General features: G+C 42.7%; 1 protein-coding gene across 1 annotated transcript in view; it reads right to left on the bottom strand.

Moving 5' to 3' along the window:
- Nucleotides 1-18,143, bottom strand: part of LOC311223687 (adhesion G protein-coupled receptor D2) — a 115,500-nt gene extending 97,357 nt beyond the window's left edge. Inside the window, exons 1-9 of the mRNA XM_084308459.1 lie at nucleotides 17,944-18,143; nucleotides 17,757-17,787; nucleotides 17,386-17,410; nucleotides 14,117-14,341; nucleotides 13,122-13,763; nucleotides 7,096-7,275; nucleotides 6,466-6,539; nucleotides 3,447-3,675; nucleotides 2,826-2,899 (exon numbers count right to left, since the gene is read on the bottom strand). Coding sequence (XP_084164585.1) covers nucleotides 2,826-2,899; nucleotides 3,447-3,675; nucleotides 6,466-6,539; nucleotides 7,096-7,275; nucleotides 13,122-13,763; nucleotides 14,117-14,341; nucleotides 17,386-17,410; nucleotides 17,757-17,787; nucleotides 17,944-17,996 — 1,533 coding nt within the window. The 5' untranslated portion in view covers nucleotides 17,997-18,143. The remainder of the gene's footprint in view (nucleotides 1-2,825; nucleotides 2,900-3,446; nucleotides 3,676-6,465; nucleotides 6,540-7,095; nucleotides 7,276-13,121; nucleotides 13,764-14,116; nucleotides 14,342-17,385; nucleotides 17,411-17,756; nucleotides 17,788-17,943) is intronic.
- Nucleotides 18,144-22,876: the final 4,733 nt, after the last annotated feature.

Genomic DNA, 22,876 nt, shown 5'->3' with positions numbered 1-22,876 from the left:
AAGCTTTTACTTTGACAGTCTGTGTCTTCTGACGTCTTGTAGACAAAAACTAGACCATTAACACTTTGAATGCAACTCACAGCTTTTCTCTGGTTTACCCCCCGACCGTTGAATGCCACGTCACGAGAATACTCAGTTTTTTTTTTTTTTTTTTGCGATCTGAAATCATATTGCATCAAGCGAGCCTACCGTTGGAGATCCAGGCACCGCCGGCGCTCAGATGTGAAAAAAGCGCCCCCTATCGTCTCCCAGATGGTAAATCACCCTTTTGGATTGGACTCAATGAAAGTGAATGGGAGAAAGGATTTCTGACTCCACATTTTACTTCTCACTGATGTAACCGGGGTCTACCAGAGTTCATTCTGGAGCCTTGGTGCCGCGGCGAATATGTGTTTTACTGTATACACCAGGGCTATTCAACTAAATTGTTCAGGGGGCCACATTGTCAGGAACCCAAGGGGCCAGGGGCCGGACTGCCATGGCGCCTCCCCGTGCTATGAATATATGTACACTTGACACAACACGCAACCACATTTTCACAACTTTTATTTAACTACATTGCAAAAGTAGTATACTTTTTCAAAAAAAGTGCTTCATTTATGTGCCACATCTGCAACATCTCCTGCAAAAAGTGCTTCATTTATGACTGTGCAACAACTGCAACATCTCCTCTTCAACATTTCAATATAAAAATTAAATAAAAAACAAACAAGTGCATGATGTGCTTCTGAACATTCTAACATCAACACTTGAACAAAAAAACACATTTATAGTGCAGCTGAGCTTATGAAAAAAAGTGCTTCATGTCTGTGCAACAACAGCAAATCACAGCATCTTATTAGCACTTATTGTCCACTCTTAACTCTCAAACATCAGGGGGGGTGGGGGGCAGACAGGCCTAGCCTACATAGACACATCTAATGAGAGAGATTGCACTTCTTTGACTGGGCAATGGCAGAGAAAGAGGGTTCATAGGAAGTGAGGGCTACCCGCAAACAGTGATGCAAATGCTCATTTGTCAAGGAGGCACGGTTGCTTGTTTTAATGGCATTCATGTGAGAGAAACTGGATTCACAGGTGTATGTTGAGCCAAACATTGTTAGCACAGATATTGCCAGCGTTTTTATTTTGGGGAATGTGTTGACATGAATACACTTTATCCAAAATGTTGTGGTGGATTCATTCTCAAGTGCCTGCTTCAGAGCAGATGATGCTTGCATGTCAATTATTTCAAGTTGCAGGAGACCTTCATCAATTGTGATGCAAGGAACTCTTGTCCTTTTGTGGAAATAGCAGCTACATTGGCAAATGGGTTGCTCACAAAATGCATCAATTCTCTGGGCATGTCAAATTCATCAAATCGACTTGCAAAGTTTTCCCTCAATTTATCAATGAAATCTGTCATTAATTGAGTGACTTTTGGCTCAATTGTGGTGTGAACGTTGACATGAAAAGAAAAAAGTAAAAAAAAATAAAAATAAAAATATATATATATTTTTTTCTAATTATCATGTAATCTTTTGCGGGCCGGTCAGAATCATCCCGCGGGGCGGATCTGGCCCGCGGGCCGCCAGTTGAATAGCCCTGGTATACACGATGGATCAATCAAATGAGCGATTTTTTCGAATGGCGATCGGAAATTGGAATAAACCATTTGGATACCATCTGACCTCAGGTAAGGAATCTATGTTATCAGTCTTAGGATAATCAGACTAGTTTTCACAGATATATAAGCGTTTCCCCTATATGTGATATAGCTGTTTTGACTGTAAAAGCCATCAGGAAATAAGAGCAGCGATTATCAGCGCGCGGCACGAGTGTGCGTGCGCACACATATACTATCGATCATCTAGCATTTATTTGAAAACGATTCATAAATAGGCAGACAAATGACAACGTTCTGGAATATTCCAGTAAAAGACGATTATCATAGAATGGGTTGTTTTTTTTCGCGAAAACGAGTGATTTTCAAATCTGCTGGGGAGCTCCAGAAAAAGCGATAAACGCTAAAAAAAAAGTAAAAAAAAAAAAAAAAAAATCTGCCTTGACAATGTTGACTGGAAAATGAGTCTTTGATAAGCGACGGGCAGATTAGACACATAGCCATAATTTAAAACATAGATTAGTTAACATTGGAGTGGATGGTGGCATTCAAGGGGGTAAAAAGGAAAACACGGCTGGCAATCAAAGTGTTAATCATCAAATTACCGCTAAGTCATAACAGTACGCAAAGTAGTCAAGATTTTACAGCAAGTTAGAGCAACCATGGAGCAACCCCTATGGACGCCGCAAAAAAGAAACCGACCCTTTTAGAGCATGATCAGTGAGCTGAATCAAAGATTGTGGCTTTGGAATAGTGACCGTCCAAAATATCAAAGCCCTACTTCCAAAGCCACTGTCGGGGCTGAATCCATGCTCTCAGGTTCTTCTGGCACATAATTGTATTTTGTAAACAAGGTCCATTAATGTGTCTGTCAAGACTGTCATACGTGTAATCGTGTTGGTGGAAAATTCTGCCTGAACCCCAAAGACAATTGTATCAGTGGAACGGCATATGGAATGATAAAGAGTCCTCATCTCAGGAGTTTCTCATGACAGTGTTCAGGTCACTACTCCGCTTAAATACACAGTTAGTCTGAGAGAACCATCTCAAGCTGTGGGAATCCAGTATTAATGACGCCACTGACGTGTGGTCGAGAGAGAGAGAGAGTGAGAGAGAGAGAGAGAGAGAGAGAGAGAGAGAGAGAGAGAGAGAGAGAGAGATGTGCGTTTGAGTGTGATTGGTAATAATAGGCTGCAGATGGGTGAACTCTTTCCAAACTCACGGGCTTGGCCAGAGCATCCCCGCTCACTTTGGTGAAGAAGGCTGTCCTGGGAAAGCCGAAGACATCCGACCCCTCTGCAACCGCGGGAGACGGGAGAGAAGTGGGATACACACGTGTGATTACGGTCATGAGTCTGGGTTTACAGAACGTGACAACATACAGACAGGCGCCGCTTTCGCTTTGATATCTATTCAAGTGATGTTTGAAGGGAGTGGCCGAGATAAGGAATGATTTGTGTGAGACGACACTCTTCCCTACTCAAGAAAGACAAGGTCTTTACTCACATATGCACCCCCCCCCCCCCCCCCCTAATTAACCCTTTCACTACCACACTACAGACGGTTACTGTCTGTAGTATGGTAGTGAAAGGTTAACCTTCTGTAGTGTGGTAGTGAAAGGGTTAATAACGATTAATCTCTGTCAAATCAGATGTGTTAGTTCTGGACTACAAATCAAGCCTCTATATATGACTTATGTGTTTAGTAAAGAAAAGTGCTGCATAAAATATAGTCTTCTTCTTATTATTATCATCATTATTATTATTATTATTATTATTATTATTATTATTATTATTATTATTATTATTATTATTATTATTATTATTATTAATAATGCTATCACCTTTCTCAAACTGGCAGACGGCCCCTCTGGACGACTCACACGTATCCAGGCTCAAACTTCCGCTCAAGGGGTCGAAGGTCACGCACTCCACCCCGGTCTGGGGGGTGTGGACCACCTCCGTTGAGAAGTTTTGATAGGGCAAAGTAAAAGCTCTACTCAGATGAGAGTGTATCACATTTGCTAGATAACCCACCAAGCTTTTACTTTGACAGTCTGTGTCTTCTGACGTCTTGTAGACAAAAACTAGACCATTAACACTTTGAATGCAACTCACAGCTTTTCTCTGGTTTACCCCCCGACCGTTGAATGCCACGTCACGAGAATACTCAGTTTTTTTTTTTTTTTTTTGCGATCTGAAATCATATTGCATCAAGCGAGCCTACCGTTGGAGATCCAGGCACCGCCGGCGCTCAGATGTGAAAAAAGCGCCCCCTATCGTCTCCCAGATGGTAAATCACCCTTTTGGATTGGACTCAATGAAAGTGAATGGGAGAAAGGATTTCTGACTCCACATTTTACTTCTCACTGATGTAACCGGGGTCTACCAGAGTTCATTCTGGAGCCTTGGTGCCGCGGCGAATATGTGTTTTACTGTATACACCAGGGCTATTCAACTAAATTGTTCAGGGGGCCACATTGTCAGGAACCCAAGGGGCCAGGGGCCGGACTGCCATGGCGCCTCCCCGTGCTATGAATATATGTACACTTGACACAACACGCAACCACATTTTCACAACTTTTATTTAACTACATTGCAAAAGTAGTATACTTTTTCAAAAAAAGTGCTTCATTTATGTGCCACATCTGCAACATCTCCTGCAAAAAGTGCTTCATTTATGACTGTGCAACAACTGCAACATCTCCTCTTCAACATTTCAATATAAAAATTAAATAAAAAACAAACAAGTGCATGATGTGCTTCTGAACATTCTAACATCAACACTTGAACAAAAAAACACATTTATAGTGCAGCTGAGCTTATGAAAAAAAGTGCTTCATGTCTGTGCAACAACAGCAAATCACAGCATCTTATTAGCACTTATTGTCCACTCTTAACTCTCAAACATCAGGGGGGGTGGGGGGCAGACAGGCCTAGCCTACATAGACACATCTAATGAGAGAGATTGCACTTCTTTGACTGGGCAATGGCAGAGAAAGAGGGTTCATAGGAAGTGAGGGCTACCCGCAAACAGTGATGCAAATGCTCATTTGTCAAGGAGGCACGGTTGCTTGTTTTAATGGCATTCATGTGAGAGAAACTGGATTCACAGGTGTATGTTGAGCCAAACATTGTTAGCACAGATATTGCCAGCGTTTTTATTTTGGGGAATGTGTTGACATGAATACACTTTATCCAAAATGTTGTGGTGGATTCATTCTCAAGTGCCTGCTTCAGAGCAGATGATGCTTGCATGTCAATTATTTCAAGTTGCAGGAGACCTTCATCAATTGTGATGCAAGGAACTCTTGTCCTTTTGTGGAAATAGCAGCTACATTGGCAAATGGGTTGCTCACAAAATGCATCAATTCTCTGGGCATGTCAAATTCATCAAATCGACTTGCAAAGTTTTCCCTCAATTTATCAATGAAATCTGTCATTAATTGAGTGACTTTTGGCTCAATTGTGGTGTGAACGTTGACATGAAAAGAAAAAAGTAAAAAAAAATAAAAATAAAAATATATATATATTTTTTTCTAATTATCATGTAATCTTTTGCGGGCCGGTCAGAATCATCCCGCGGGGCGGATCTGGCCCGCGGGCCGCCAGTTGAATAGCCCTGGTATACACGATGGATCAATCAAATGAGCGATTTTTTCGAATGGCGATCGGAAATTGGAATAAACCATTTGGATACCATCTGACCTCAGGTAAGGAATCTATGTTATCAGTCTTAGGATAATCAGACTAGTTTTCACAGATATATAAGCGTTTCCCCTATATGTGATATAGCTGTTTTGACTGTAAAAGCCATCAGGAAATAAGAGCAGCGATTATCAGCGCGCGGCACGAGTGTGCGTGCGCACACATATACTATCGATCATCTAGCATTTATTTGAAAACGATTCATAAATAGGCAGACAAATGACAACGTTCTGGAATATTCCAGTAAAAGACGATTATCATAGAATGGGTTGTTTTTTTTCGCGAAAACGAGTGATTTTCAAATCTGCTGGGGAGCTCCAGAAAAAGCGATAAACGCTAAAAAAAAAGTAAAAAAAAAAAAAAAAAAATCTGCCTTGACAATGTTGACTGGAAAATGAGTCTTTGATAAGCGACGGGCAGATTAGACACATAGCCATAATTTAAAACATAGATTAGTTAACATTGGAGTGGATGGTGGCATTCAAGGGGGTAAAAAGGAAAACACGGCTGGCAATCAAAGTGTTAATCATCAAATTACCGCTAAGTCATAACAGTACGCAAAGTAGTCAAGATTTTACAGCAAGTTAGAGCAACCATGGAGCAACCCCTATGGACGCCGCAAAAAAGAAACCGACCCTTTTAGAGCATGATCAGTGAGCTGAATCAAAGATTGTGGCTTTGGAATAGTGACCGTCCAAAATATCAAAGCCCTACTTCCAAAGCCACTGTCGGGGCTGAATCCATGCTCTCAGGTTCTTCTGGCACATAATTGTATTTTGTAAACAAGGTCCATTAATGTGTCTGTCAAGACTGTCATACGTGTAATCGTGTTGGTGGAAAATTCTGCCTGAACCCCAAAGACAATTGTATCAGTGGAACGGCATATGGAATGATAAAGAGTCCTCATCTCAGGAGTTTCTCATGACAGTGTTCAGGTCACTACTCCGCTTAAATACACAGTTAGTCTGAGAGAACCATCTCAAGCTGTGGGAATCCAGTATTAATGACGCCACTGACGTGTGGTCGAGAGAGAGAGAGAGTGAGAGAGAGAGAGAGAGAGAGAGAGAGAGAGAGAGAGAGAGAGAGAGAGAGATGTGCGTTTGAGTGTGATTGGTAATAATAGGCTGCAGATGGGTGAACTCTTTCCAAACTCACGGGCTTGGCCAGAGCATCCCCGCTCACTTTGGTGAAGAAGGCTGTCCTGGGAAAGCCGAAGACATCCGACCCCTCTGCAACCGCGGGAGACGGGAGAGAAGTGGGATACACACGTGTGATTACGGTCATGAGTCTGGGTTTACAGAACGTGACAACATACAGACAGGCGCCGCTTTCGCTTTGATATCTATTCAAGTGATGTTTGAAGGGAGTGGCCGAGATAAGGAATGATTTGTGTGAGACGACACTCTTCCCTACTCAAGAAAGACAAGGTCTTTACTCACATATGCACCCCCCCCCCCCCCCCCCTAATTAACCCTTTCACTACCACACTACAGACGGTTACTGTCTGTAGTATGGTAGTGAAAGGTTAACCTTCTGTAGTGTGGTAGTGAAAGGGTTAATAACGATTAATCTCTGTCAAATCAGATGTGTTAGTTCTGGACTACAAATCAAGCCTCTATATATGACTTATGTGTTTAGTAAAGAAAAGTGCTGCATAAAATATAGTCTTCTTCTTATTATTATCATCATTATTATTATTATTATTATTATTATTATTATTATTATTATTATTATTATTATTATTATTATTATTATTATTATTATTATTATTAATAATGCTATCACCTTTCTCAAACTGGCAGACGGCCCCTCTGGACGACTCACACGTATCCAGGCTCAAACTTCCGCTCAAGGGGTCGAAGGTCACGCACTCCACCCCGGTCTGGGGGGTGTGGACCACCTCCGTTGAGAAGTTTTGATAGGGCAAATCACCCGTGGAAGGAGTGATTAACTCACTGCTGTTACCTGGCAACACAAAGTTTTTAAGGAAATGAGAGAAGGAAAGGTAGAAAGGAAAAAGAATGCCAGGGGACACATCAGATCACACATAAGATCCATCATTGGCACTAGCGGTGGGTATCATCTGAAAATGTTCAATACTCGTGCCAATACCGATACCCGAGATTTGATACAGATACCAAAATGATACTTTTTCTTTTCAATACCGTACTTTGCTGAGTTATGTGCTGAGCTCTGTTCAATTTTGGATTGGTTAAACAGAAGAAACCAGCCAATTACCAGCCTTATTAGACAGGCTCCAGTATGTGCATAACTCATGCCAGGGTTCTCACCTGCACCAGGCCCTGGCAGCACATCACCCTCATCCACTTCCACTGGCTCCTGCTCGAGTCCCGTATCTCCTATAAGATCCTTCTCCTTACCTACAAATCCCTCCATGCCCCCCAGTACCTATCTGACCTCCTTCAACCCTACACCCCCTCCATGCCCCCCAGTACCTATCTGACCTCCTTCAACCCTACACCCCCTCCATGCCCCCCAGTACCTATCTGACCTCCTCCACCCCTACAACTCCCGGAGGCTGTGATCCTCGGACACGGATCTGATCTCAATCCTTCACACCCGCATACTTCTGGGGACAGAGCCTTCAGTGTGGCGGCCCCCACCCTCTGGACCTCTCTCCCGCTCTGCCACATCCTTGGGAGTCCTTCAAGACTGCCCTGAAAACACACGTCGTCTCCCTGTCCTATTGTTATTATTATTTATTTTGCTTATGTTTTATGTGTTTTTGTTGCTTTGTAAAAGCATCCTTGCGTTTCATGAAAGGTGCTATATAAATCCAGACTATTATTATTATTATTATTATTATTATTATTATTATTATTATTACATCTTGGAACAAACATGCTTATTGGCTCACTGATGCAAAAGTATGTAATTTCGATACCCAGCCCTACATAGAACTAACACACCTGGGATGAGACTGCTGTGGCAGGTGTGTTACGCACTGGACAAAAACATGCAACGAATACCAACAACCCAAACTGAAATACCCTTTCTTAACACTTTCTGCACCAGACCCGAGATTTCTCTGGTTATCTCGCCAGTGGTTGAGCCGGAATTTTTTTTACCAAGCCAAGTGAATCGCTTCATCCGAGCACTTTGGAACGCGTGATCAATACTGGAAATCGCGATCAGACAATTGGAATATTCTTTTTGGGATACCTCCTCCTAGTAAAGGTAAGGACTATTATGACATCAATCCTACTTTGATCCAACAATGATTTCACATCGATCACAACCAGCATTATGTCACGTACTCCAAAACGTATGCCGTTGCTGACGATCAGAGCATCAAAAATACCTATTATTATATACCTTTGATTTGGAAGTAGTAACGTGTCCAAGCGAGCAACGCGAACGCCTTTAGCAAAATTCACATATCGCTCCATAACGCAGCTTCCAGGAATTAGCCAGGATCACTCTTACTATAATAAACTATACAATATTCACCACGGGATAACGCACGAACGTATACATGAAAAAATTTACTCTTTTTTACATGTTGGACGAGAGATAGTGACTGTCAAATGAGCCATAGTATTGTCTCCATAGCTATAATATAGAATATAGATATAGCTCTGCAAACATCGTGACGAACAGTGAAAATGCCTATCTTTTAAAGCGTGGCGCATTAAGTACAGGATGAGGATAATAGCTGCCGCTCAAAGTGTTAAAATCGTTTCGACTTATTGACATTACCGGATATTTTCCCCCATCTTTAACAGATGTTGTGTTCACAGGTGTCATGCCACTGATGTTGAAAGGGAGAGGAGAAATACTCCATGAAAGTTGTTTGAAGGTTGATAGGCACAGGAAATACACCCTTGTGAAATAATAGCTTTTACTTTCACTAACATATTTCACTAGCTCTATAATAAAACCCCGCCCACTGAAGCTCCACATTCAGTTGGGTTGTTATTGACTCCTGATCAGTGGCGGCTCGCCACTAGGGGCGCTCGGGCGCCGCCCCCCCTCAGGAACTACCCTGGTTATATGAGAGAACAAGAAAAATAAGTTTTTAGTTTTTAGTTTTATAGCCCTATAAATAATATAAACATGTTTAAAATGAATAATATTTACTCATTTTAAGTATGTTTGTATTTCCAATGCACAATATAACGTTATTATCGCAATTAAAAAACACTCGTTTTCCAGAGCAGGAAGTGACATCACGTTTTTTTTATTTTTTTTATTCTTTCGTATTTCTCGGCCCGGGCTATACGCGATAGCGCTCTGAGTGCTCGTCACAGTTTGATCGCTGTATCCGTCACAGCCAATCAGTGCATAACGCGTTGTGTGTTGAAATATGACTATTATGTTGGAATCCGGGCGCGATTTGAAGCGGTCTAGCCAGTAGCGTCAAGAATATCTGTAGCCGCATTTCGCGGAGACGCTCTCTGATTGGCCGACGCCAGTATTTTTTTCCGTAGCAGAATTTCACAGAGACGATCTCTGATTGGCCGAATCCAATTTCTAATGTTCCAATTCTAGGTTATTCCTAGGTTGGTCGGTGGAGATAGTTGTGTTGTTGTGAGAATGATGCAGGCAGCTGTTTGTCTTAGACGAGCGTGCCGTGACTGCAAGTTCTTTAGACTGTTAAGCTTAGGCACTCTTTCAAAGTTGGTTAAGGTTAGAGTTTGTCTTAGAGCATGGCGATAGAACGCCAGGTAGTTTGCAGTCTGTTTGAGCGGAAATGGACAAAGGAATGTACTTGTGTTGTGCTAACGAGCTAACACTTGGCTAACAAGCTATATGGCGGATGCAGTCTGGAGACAGACTACAGTGGACAGTGGTCTGGAATACATCATCAGTGGATTATACACGTTTATCAAGCTCTCCTGCCCTGGACGTTTCAACTAAACAGTGAGTCTCTCTCTCTCTCTCTCTCTCTCTCTCTCTCTGTGGTTAACGTTAACGTTTGTAAATAGTTTTTTTTAGGAGCAGTACTGTTAGGCTACTGCTGGCCATTCATGAAGCGAGACATTGCTGATTGTTTATTTATTTTATAACACAAGACTATGACTACCAACTGCCTAGCCAGCCGTGTATCAATCTTGGATGCAATAATAACGTTACCACACTGACTATGTCGATGGCTCATTGATTTAACTACTGCAGCTCTCTCGGATTGAAAATACGTGGATTATGGCTTGTTCAATATCGTCTATGTTTGAATGAATGAATGAATGAGAACTTTATTAACAGATTGCAGAATGGGTACAATACAGTACGGCTCAATACACACAATTGTTAAGGGGATGCAGACCAGAGAAAGACGTTTGTCTTGTTTACATCAGGGTCCCAGATTTTCGATTCATATCGATAGTTTAATAGCTAGCCTTGGCTCGTTTAACAATATGCAAAATATGTGTACAGCCCTGTACTCATACTGAAGTTATTCTTGGTATATAATAGGTCTGATTGTGTAACGAATCGATTCCACGTCGCGCTGTGTGTGAGAGAGAGAAGGAGAGAGGGAGAGATCTGCCTGTGTTTGGAGACGGGCGAGTTTTGTTTCTAACTTTTCTATTTATATATTGTGTTTCAAGTTGTGAATTAGAGTCTAGACTATACTTTATTTGACTGGTTGTGTGTTGTTGTAGTAACAGCTGAGCGACTCGTTCATAAGAGCCGATTCATTGCCGTGAGCGTGAGTCGAATCGCTCACGTCTTGCCATGAGTCTGTTGCGTGGTACTGTACTGTACATGTTTGCAAAATGTTTGGTATAGCGCCCCTAGTGGCGAAGTACCCACCGGCCGCCACTGCTCCTGATACTCCTGAATTTGAATGGCTTGTGATACAGTAACATTAGCAAAAGTAAAAGGTGCTGTGGTTCATGCTATAATAAGTTACTATAGCTATATATATATATTTATAATATTACAAAATGCTAAATGCCTAAATAATGCTTGCTTTATATCACAGCCGGGCAAATGAACATAGACTGAAATTAACTTTATTTATTTTATTTTATTTGACTTACTCAGAAGCATTTAATATTACCTAAACATAACAACCGGGGCAATCATTTGTCAAATGTTCTGTTTACTGGATGCTGCCATGATAAATTCAATGCAACTTGGAGTGAAAATAAAAAATTATACCTTCTAATCAATGTCAGTTTGAGACTAAATGTCAATTTCACTTTAGGGTAAGTGTGTTGCCCGGATTTGATAGGTAATGTAAAATGCTTGTGAGTAAGTCAAATTAAAGTTAAAGGAGATCTAATGTTTCATTTCAATCTATGTCAATTTGAATTTTCACACATCACATCACACATTCACACATCACATCACATCTGAGGGAGTAGAGTCTGTTAACCATTTCACTGCCACACTACCAAATGGTTAACCCTTTCACTGTGACAATACAGAATGTTAACCCTTTCACTGCCACGCGACAGCAGGTTAACACTTTCACTACCGCACTACATAAGGTTAACCCTTTGTAGTGTAATAGTAAATGGTTAACCTTATGTAGTGCGGTAGTGAAAGGGTTAAATGGTCTGATAAGACAGGGGGAAAGGGTTTGGTGTGTGTGTGTGTGTGTGTCTGTGGGGGTTACACCATCTGGCTGCATGTTCAGTGTATCTTACAGAACCAGGAGCGGGGCCAAGGAGTGAACTCTCATTACTCATCGGGGACGGCCGATGTCAGAGAAGGGAGACGTTTATTTTGAAGGGTGGGATTCAGAATGACGCCACCTATGAAAAATCTACAGCAACCCTGTTTTTAGAGGCCGACGTTTGCCAATTACAAACTTGGCCACCGGCTTCCTTATTCATAAGAGGATAGGAGAGAGGGAGTAAGAGACAGAGAGAGGGAGTGAGAGACAGAGAGAGAGAGAGAGGGAGTAAGAGAGAGAGGGAGTAAGAGACAGGGAGGGGGGAGTAAGAGACATAGAGAGAGGGGGTAAGAGACAGAGAGAGAGGGAGTAAGAGACAGGGAGGGGGGGTAAGAGACAGAGACAGAGATAGAGGGAGTAATAGACAGAGAGAGGGAGTAAGAGACAGATAGAGGGAGTGAGAGACAGAGAGAGGGAGTGAGAGACAGAGAGTGAGAGACAGAGAGAGAGGGAGTAAGAGACAGAGAGGGAGGGAGTAAGATTCAGAGAGATAGGGAGTGGGAGAGAGAGGGGGGAGAGAGAAGGAGAGATGGAGTGAGACAGAGAGAGAGGGAGTAAGAGACAGAGAGAGAGGGAGTAAGAGACAGAGAGAGGGGGAGTAAGAGAGAGGGGGAGTAAGAGACAGAGAGAGAGGGAGTAAGAGACAGAGAGAGAGGGAGTAAGAGACAGAGAGAGAGGGAGTGAGACAGTAAGAGACAGAGAGAGAGGGTGGAGAGAGAAAGAAAGAGCGATAGAGAGAGGGGGAAGAGAGAAAGGGAGTGGGAGGGAGAGAGAGAGATAGAATGAATTTCAGCTCTACAACTCATGATGGGACTTGGCCCGACAGGACAGATGGGGGTGGGGGGACAGAGCGGAGGCGTTGGAGCAGGATGGAAAAGAGTGGAGAGGGAAGACAACAGAAGGAGAGGAAGAGGTCAATCAAGATGAAGAGAGAAAAATATAGAGTGAGACATAGAAAGAGAGAGACAGAGAGCGGGGGTCATTGCCACCTCAATCGGGTTAATCTCCTGATCTCCCCAAGGGGATCAGTAAAGGAATATCTTATCTTATCTTATCTTATCTTATCTAATTGGAACACCACCCCCCATCCCCACCACCACCCCAACCAAAAACCAACAGCATCTTCCTCCACTGTCCCTGTGCTTGTGTGGGCATTATATGTTACCTTGACACGGGAAGATTCCCCACACTCTCCCCAGGGAGGAGTCCATTTCCAGGGCCGCCACGCTCCATTTGAACGACAGCCCAGAGGAAACAGGCGAACAATCCCTTTCCATGGTGCGGATTTCATTGTCGCTCAACACCCGCTCCCAAATGTGCAGCTGCGTGACGCTTCCGGAGAACGACTCCTCCTTCTTGAAGGCCCCGCCGAAGGCGTCTTGGTCCTGGCCGATGATGAACAGGCCATCGGGGCCGATGCTGGCAGCCCGGTAGAGGCTGTCCCCCCTGCCGACGGGCCGGCCATCAGCGAACAGCGCCCACCGCCCCTGGCTTTGGCTCCAGGACGCGCAGACGGAGTGCCAGGAGCCGTCGTGGTCGAAGGCCTCCTGGTAGGGGCTGTGCGTGCCGTGGACGAGCAGGGCCAACTGCACGGGCTGGCCTTGGAGGAGGTTTGCGCGGAGCTGGAACTCATTAAAGTATGACTGGATGGAATAAGAGAAGACGGCGGAAAATCCAAAGCAGCTCGGGTCGAAGCGGAGCCGGGTGCAAACGGTCACGGAGCCCATGGAGGGGAACTTGTGGCGGAGGCGCGCGTTCTTCCTGTCCGAGCGCCCGGCGAACTCCAAGATCAGCGTTTCCGAGGGACCTAATTTTGTTTCGTTTTTTCCCCCCCAGACAAGAGAAAAAGCTGTTATTAATAATTGGTATGCAATAACAAGAAAATAAAATAAAAGACATGGAACCTTATTACACAATTCCATTTCACGCTCATAACATGTTGTAAACACTTTGTGAAACACTTATTCACTTGGGGCTATGTGGATTGTATGGGGTAGTGTCGTCAATCTTATTACCCATGTTTTCATAAGCCGGTGAGTGGAGGGGGGGGGGCTTTTGGGCGAAAGCACAATGAGCTTACTGTTTGAAAGGAAGAGGTGCAGATTTATCACTAAAAAGTGTCAAGAGACGGCAGTGTCAGAAGTGGCACTCTGAACTTACTTTTCAGATGTGTCATGACTTTCCTGGCAATCCACACGGGTTGTGAGATGTTCGAGGACTTTAAGAAGCTAGTTAGCTCTTGGTTCTCGGAAGGGTTGGTGACCGTCGCTAAGGCCCCCGAGCGTTGGTTACACAGGCGTAGCGCACTGTGCCACGGCAGGCGGTCCGGGACGTATTCATAGTAAGACTCCTCCGGGGCTCTGCTTCCCGCCGCCAAAGCCGCATCTTCAAAAAGGAAACGAGAGAGGTCAATTAATGGAATGGCCTCTTATTAAAAGAACACCAACATTTGGGGAAATTAGCTTAGCGTCTTCTCCAGAGAGAAACAAGAAGATGGATACCAGTTTCCTCTCTGTGCGTTCAGTAGGAAGCTATCTGGCTGCATGTTAGCCTAGCTTAGCACAATGAATGGAAGCGGACATGACCGGTTAGCCTTCGGGAGAGGTGTTAGTTGGACAATGCCTAGGTTAACCGGTCATGTCCGCTTCCATTCATTGTGCTAAGCTAGGCTAACATGCAGCCAGATAGCTTTCTACTGAACGCACAAAGAGGAAACTGGTATCCACCTTCTTGTCTCTCTCTGGAGAAGACGCTAAGCTCATTTCCCCAAATGTTGGTATGTTCCTTTAAGCTCCAAACCAAGGCAGTGGTTTCATGTGACCATTTCAGTTTAAAGGTAGAATCTGTAAAGCAAGGTCACAGCGACCTCTATAACAAACGTGTTCCTCCCCTATCGCCACTCAACTGCAACCCAGACCATCAGACAAGCAGACCAAAACAAAAAGAAAATGTAAACAAAGTGCAAAACCAAACTGGGAATTTTTTGCCTAGAGGTCGCTGTTTGATGCCGGCATTACAGATTCTACCTTTAAAAGGTGCTATGTGGAATGATCAGAAATTCCACCTCATTAACCCTTTTCACTGCCGCACTACCAAAACGGTTAACCCTTTCACTGCGACAATACACAGAAGGTTAACCCTTTCACTGCCACACGACAGCCGGTCGACCGTCGGTTGTGTGATAGTAAAGGGTTAACCTTCTGTCGTGTGGCAGTGAAGGGGTTAATGACACCGGTGGGCGTTACGTGACCCGCAGTGAGCATCCTGCTGCTCCAGGATCTTTGCGTTCACGTATCTCGGGCTGGGAACGTCATCAGACAGCACTGGGATACACAGGCCGGCTTGCAGATGGTAGCTGATCAAGGCTCACAGATGGACATGTGACGCCCAAATAACATGTTTTTACATTTTTATTACAACACCGCAATCCGTCCTTCATCAAAAGTTACCTAAGGGGAGGGTGCGGCTGGGTGGCGCAGTGGACTATGCCCTTGCCTACCACCGCAGAGACTCTGGGATTTAATCCAGCTGTCAGCAGTACCTCCAGCTTGGTCAGTCGTCCCTACTAACACAATTGGCAGTGTTAGTGGATGGGAAGCCGGTGGGGTATGTGTCCTGGTCGTTGTAAACTGCAACTCTTACTGGTCGGTCAGGGCGCCTGTTCAGCAGGGAGGGGATCTGGGGGAAATAGCATGAACCTCCGCACATGTTACGTTCCCCCAGTGAAACTCCTCAGGTTAAAAGAAGCGGCTGGCGACTCCACATGTATCAGAGGAGGCATGTGGTAGTTCTACACCCTCCCCAGGCTGACAGTGGAGCAATGCACGCAGCGACCAGGAAGAGAATTGGCATAGCGAATAAATTGGGATGGGTGAAAAATACAGAAAAAGCCCGAAAATAAATAGTGAATCTTTATATATTTTTTTTACAGTGACCTAAAGGGAGGGTATGTTTTTGGAGCCCCGGAAGAGGGAGAAAGAGGCTCCACATTCTGTGTTTTTTCACAACTCTGCAACGCCTACGAGTTGACAAACCACTCTTGGTTCTCTGTAACTGGACGGGTATCCCTTACATTTTGACAAGGGTTGGGTACTGTTCACATTTGAACTTATACCGGTACCAGTACCAGTTCCTGGAATTCGGTATCGGTACACAATGGTACCTTTTTCCGGTACTTAACTCTCTCTCTGTAATAACAACATTTTTTATTTCAGTTGTAAAAAGTCCAAACTTCTCAATTTCAACATTGTTATTTATTTAGAACATTTTGTTATTTAGAACAAACATTTGTTGTTATTCATGTATTATGTTTTTAAATTATTAAATCTGGCCATCCTCAGTAAATATGATCAAACTCCTCTGACCTTGTCTGGTCTTTCCAAAGACCCAAGAGACAAAAAAGGCTCCCTCTTGTCCAGTATATTACACTCTCATACTAAACATGATTGATTGATTGATTGATTGATTGATTGATTGATTGATTGATTGATTGATTGATTGAAAACTTTATTAACAGATTACAGAATGGGTACAATACAGTACAGCTCAATACACACAATTGTTAAGTGGATGCAGACCAGAGAAAGACTTTCGTCTTGTTTACATCAGGGTCCCCCATTTTCAATTCATCAGGACATATATGACATACATGACATACAGATAGACAGTACTGCTACATCTATACATTTATGACATATCAGATTTGCAAATACAGTACTGTTTGTAGGCTAAAGGTACCAAATGTGGTACAGATTGATCTAGTGTGAACCGACAATGTGTTTCTACGACCCCAGGCCTCTGGAGAAAACTAAGCTGGAGTTTCCCCACACTTTGTCGCAAACATCATATGCTTTGGATTTTTCCTTTACATTGAAATCAGTCCACAGGCTGTTATAGGCACCCCGAGAAAGTCAGGGAAGGTGTCATTTTGTTAAATTATGTTACAATCCGTTCACACATTTGGCAAAAGAAAGTGATTAAGTGCAAATTGATTCACGTAGCACCTTTAAGTTCTTGTCTCAAGTCAGGTCACTCCCCAGTCCGCATAATGCTCTCCAAAGCCGTCATTACACTTACAAACCAGGCATTAACTATGAATTATAGAGGGACGTCTACAAGGCAAAGAACATAAACCGCCTGGTCTCTTAAAACCAAAAGTATAGTGGTTTCGACATGATCTCAGCATAGTGAGAGATTAACGACTGGCGACTGATTGGGGGACATCAAGTAATCCCAAACCACAATGTCCATTAAAGTGTCCATTAAGTGTGGTGAAGTCATGAGGACTTAGAATTATACAGTCATCTGAAAGGCCAACTATATGAGCTGAGAACTTTGTCTTTTTTAGTCAAGAGCAGTTTTTGTGGTTGAAATGGACTCCCCAGAGCTTACCTGGCATACATGGGGAATTGGGAGGGGATGTGTCTTACCTGACATGTACAGATGAAACCAAACCTGAAACGTAACAACAGGCTGTTTAGTGCATTTGTCCCCCATTGTAGCCAAAATCAAGTCAGACTGTCAGACACAAAACATTCATCTGATACTCTTAAAATATATACTCTAAACATATAGGAGCAAAGCATGCAGGCAGGCTAGCTTATCAAATGGACAATGCTATGGAACTGGAAAGCAGTTATTTGAGTTAGTTATTAGGTGTTGTCCCATTAAAAGTATGACTATGTTCAGCGAGCCTATACAGCCAGGTGGTTGTAGTAGAATCACGTACTGTAATCAACGTCTTCAGTGGTGAGAATTCCATTCAACCATGAAACAAAGAATATATTCTTGGTCTACTTACGAGAAAATGCGGGATTGTTAACCAGTGCATCCTATGAAATGTAATGAAATAAAAATGAACCTGTTAATCGACAAGTATGCTACACTAGGAAAACAACATTCGAAAACAACCGACATTATTCGATGAAAAAAATGCATATAACTTGAGTTAAAATATTTATTGAGATGAATCGTGGTATTTTTTTTACCTGGGTTCTTGTGAAATGATTGCTGTCAAAAAGAAACTTCTTGCGCGTCTCATTCATCGGTTCCGTCGGATTTCTTGCACGGGTTTTCAAGCATTTCTTACCGTATGACAATTTCTCAACAAAAAAATCAAATAAACTGCAGTTTGCGCAAATATCCACATAACTATCGATTTATCCGCCCTGAGCACAAGGAACCTCCTAGGAGGTGACATCAGAATTGATTAGGAGGCTGAGCAGGAGGAGGGAGAAATAATGGTTGTAACGCGCCAAGTGAAGGCTGTGCTCCTACGATGCAACTAAAAAGGCAGAACTTCCTACAGTACATGCTGCTTATTGTCATGTTTCCCAGTGGATTATAGTAGTGAGCTATAAAACAAATGAATCAAAAGCAGCTTAGTCGGGAGAACAGAGTTTATTGCACGAGTTAGTGGGGGGAAAAGGGCACCAGTCTTTAGGTTGTAAGTAACGTGAAGTTGGGATACAGTTAAAAAGGCAGAATTTGGACAAAATAGAATATAATTTTCATGTTTAGCACCGGGCTATATGTCTATATCTTAAACCTATAGATATATCACCCTGAAGTGATGTATTTGTCTTAAACCTATAGATAACCTATATGACACATCTATAGGTTAGTAGGTTTAAGACAAAGGCATCACTTCAAGGTGATATATCTATAGGTTTAAAATAGAGACATCACTTCAAGCTTGAAGTGATGTCTCTATCTTAAAGTGATGTCTCTATCTTAAACCTATAGTTATATCACCTTGAAGTGATGCCCCTGGCTTTAACCTATAGACAACATGACACATTGAAGTGATGTCAATATCTTGAACCTATAGATAACAGAATATCAGTCCATGTGGCAAACAAATCCAATAAGGGGGCAGGCAGGAGGAGAAGTCTGAAATCCAAAATCCAACAGGAGGGTCAATAGCAGAAACAGGCAGGATGAATCAAGATAGCAAAACTCTGCTATAGGTATAAGACACAGACAATCTGGCAGGGAGCAAGGGAAATTAACAGGTCTAAATACTGAAGGGCTGATTAGCTAATGAGGGGCAGGTGTGTGGGAGCAGGCCATGCAGGTGTGATCAGCAGGTGATGCAGGAGAGTGTCAAGGTCTGAAATGACAGGAGAGTTAATATCAGTGAACATATTAAAAACTGACTGAAGTTGTGACAATAGGTTAAAGATAGAGACATCACTTCAAGGTGTAATATAGGGTATTGACCCCTGATTACTCATTAAACTTCTGCCTGCTCCCTAACTGTATTTGTTTTCTAACATGGACTGATTTTAGGCGGCACGGTGGTGTATAGCTGTCGCCTCACAGCTAGAAGGTTGAGGGTTTGATTCCCGCTTGGGTACCAGGTTGCCGTGTTGCCAGTTACCCAGGTGGGGTATCTCCCGGGCCTTTCTGAGTTTGCATGTTCTCCCCGTGCTCGCAAGGGCTTCCCCTCCCGATAAGATAAACCCAATGGAAAAACATGCACAACCGATCGCTAACGCTGTTGCGTCCCTGACGAAGATCGACAGGAGCACTTGGATTGGTCCCCGGGCGCGGTGCTCGCTGCAGCCTTTGTCTGCTCCCGGCTGCCCTTGGGGGGGAAGGACGACGGGATGGAAAGTGCAGAGACAAATAAAGACTTATACTTATATACTGTTATTGACCCCTGATTACTCATTAAACTGTGTCTGCCTGTCACATCTGAACTGTCACTGTGTCGTTGCTGTTGGGTTCTTGTCTGCCATACTGTGGGCTGTTACACCTATAGATATGACCCCTTGAAGTGATGTCCCTATTTTTAACATAGATATTACACCTTGAAGTGATGTCTATATCTTAAACTCTTAAACCTATAGATGTGTCATGACCTTGTCCATCGAGCCATTGGTCTCCTACTCTAGATGGGTCCTGGATCTTGGTTCTTATTTTACATGCACACAATTCTTCATGGCTCCATTGGATAAACTGGAACTCCATTTGCAAGAGAAGTACATTACTTAAAGGAGCACTTCACCAGAAAAGATTGCAGATTTTTTCTTCTTTTTTTATCCTCTTTTTCTCCGCCTGATTTTCTATGCTTTTCTCCCCATCCCAATTTTTGTCGTTATGCCAATTCCCCCCCTCCCCTACCTGGTCGTTGTGCGCATGTTCCCCCTACTGGTCGGTACAAGGGAACCCTGAAGTCTACCACATGCTTCCTCCGACACATGCAGAGACAGCCAGCGGCTCTCTTCTCACCTGGCAGCGAGGACTCTCATTGGTGAAGTGTAACGTGTGGGAGGTCACGCTGCCTTCACCACTTCCTGCCTTTCGCTGAGCAGGCGCCCAGACCTGACCTGTAGGCGTCGCTGTCCACAACGCCAGATTACCACCCACGACTTCCCTCCCGCTAACTCAGCCAAACGAGTTAGTATGACGATCGGCCCAAGCCGCAGGCAATGCTGACTCCGGGAGTCGAGACCGCAGCCTCTTGCATTGGTGACGAGAGCAATCTCCACTACGCCACCCGACCGTTTGCAGATTTATTTTGCACAAGAATTTTGATAGGATTAGATTAAAATGTATTGTCATTATACAGCACAACAAGTACAGTACAATGGGAAAAAAGGTTTGGCATCCAGAGTGCAAATGTAGTAAAGTGCAATATACAATGTACATGTGATATAAAGTGCAACATGAGCACTGAGTTATAGTGCTAATCAGATGTATACAGTGATACAGGTATAATGGTTATATATATATATATATATATATATATATATATATATATATATATATATATATATATATATATATATATATATATATATATATATATATATATATATATATATATATATATATATATATATATATATATAGCATTATTGGGGCTATCATTATATGGAGGTGTATATAGAAAGGATTATATGTAGGTATTCAGACAGATATGTATGCTGTAAATATAAATATATACATTTATAGGGGTGACAGTGATGACAGTGTAGTATAGAGAAGTATAGAGCAGTCGTCTGGTAATCCGGAGGTTCCCGGTTCGATTCCTACCCCTCTCAGGCAGCGTGTCGAAGTGTTCTTGAGCAAGACACTTTTAATGTCTGTGAATGGGTGAATGTGAGGAACAAATTGTAAAGCTCTTTGGGTAAAGCGCTATATAAATGCACCATTTACCATTTATATATACGGTCGGTATATACCGCATTGTTGTACATGCTATCATACAGAGTCATAGGGGTATAGACTATAGTTGAGGTAGGTAGTTATGATTACAGTGTAAGGCAGTTGGCAGGTATCTCACACACATCCAAAAACTTGTACCTTATCAGTTCATTGGGGTCCTACTAATCACCATAAAGTACCACAAAGTACCCCAAAGTATACCCCAAAATACCACAAAGTACCCTAAAAATACCCCAAAGTACCACAAAATACCCCAAAGTGCCTGGAAATATACCAAACGAATGGCAAAAAAATTGTGAACAACCTCAAAATGAAGAAAAGTGAACACATAGGTATGTTCATGCATGCTCATAAGAGATTTGATTTAGTTTAAAAAAAAATTTAATGTAATGAGTATGACACAGTTACATGTTGTCATGTATAGCCTACTGTTGTCTCTTTTCTTCCATCATTACTGGAATTTGTTCAAACATTTTATACTGTTTGTTCAGTGTTCAATTACAGATGTTATTACATTTGGAGATTATAATATATTCAATATATAATATATGTGGTACTTTGGGAATGGGAAATGGATCCGCATATATAGCGCTTTCCTACCTGCACAAAGAGCTTTATAAATGTCTCTCCTTCACCAATTCACACATGCACTCACAGAGCAATGGCAGCCAGATGCCATGCAAGGTGCTAGCCTGCTCATTGGGAGCAATTTGGGGTTCAGTGTCTTGCCCAAGGACACTTCGGCATGTGAACAGAAGGAGCTGGGATTCAAACCACTGACCAAACCATTGACCATATGATCATTAGTTGACCTGCTCTACCTCTGAGCCAGTATTTGTGGTACATTGAGGTATACTTTGGGGAACTTTGAGGTTCTTTGGGGTATTTTGGGTACTATGGGGGTATTTTGGGGTACTTTGAGGTACTTTGTGGTATTTTGGGGTACTTTGTGGTACTTTGTGGTTCATTGTGGTACTTTATGGTGATTAGTAGGACCCTTTAAGGGTGCAGTAATTAACACAACACAAGGATTCAATGTCCTCGATGACATCACTGGTGACCATATTCAAATGAATTTACTCTCAATAACTGTCTAAACTCTCAATCTACTGTCTTTTTTGTGAAGTGCCCCTTTAAGAGAATACATTTTTGCTTGTACAGCTGAACGTTCATCCTCTGCATCCCTTGGGAGTGGAGCTATTCAAACAAGTGAAATGTAACATGAAAATACATAGAAAACTGGGACATGACCGATTCAAAATATGAAATATGCACACATTCTACCCTCGCAGGTCGGCAATAGGCGGCCCGCGGGCCGAAATTGGCCCGCCACCAATAATGTCTGGCCCCCCCTCAGATTATAAAAAAAAAAGTATTATTATTAAAAAAAAATTATATATCAGACCAACTAGGCTATGTTAGCTATAATGTCCAAATAGAGAAACTACCACCACCTAAAGAATGCTTATACTTTGATTTATCCATGTTGAGAGTGAATAACAGGTAGGCAGCGAGGGGCAATGTGCGCTTGCTCAACATGAAAAAAGTCGGTGGAGAGCGCCTGGTGCTGAAATAACAAACAAGCAGTGTGGTGTGAAATTAAAACACCAGTTCAGTAAGTCATTCAAACTTTATCTTTACTGACTGTGACGGCACCACACATGTGAACAGTAATAATGCAATTAAACTGAAGTCAAATCAGAGCAAAAAAAGCAGAATCCGCTTCAAGAAGATGCCCTACATTAG

The sequence above is a fragment of the Notolepis coatsorum genome (genome assembly GCF_963971535.1).
Source record: "Notolepis coatsorum genome assembly, chromosome: 2".
Lineage (NCBI taxonomy): Eukaryota > Metazoa > Chordata > Actinopteri > Aulopiformes > Paralepididae > Notolepis > Notolepis coatsorum.
This window is presented reverse-complemented; position numbering and strand designations above follow the sequence as displayed.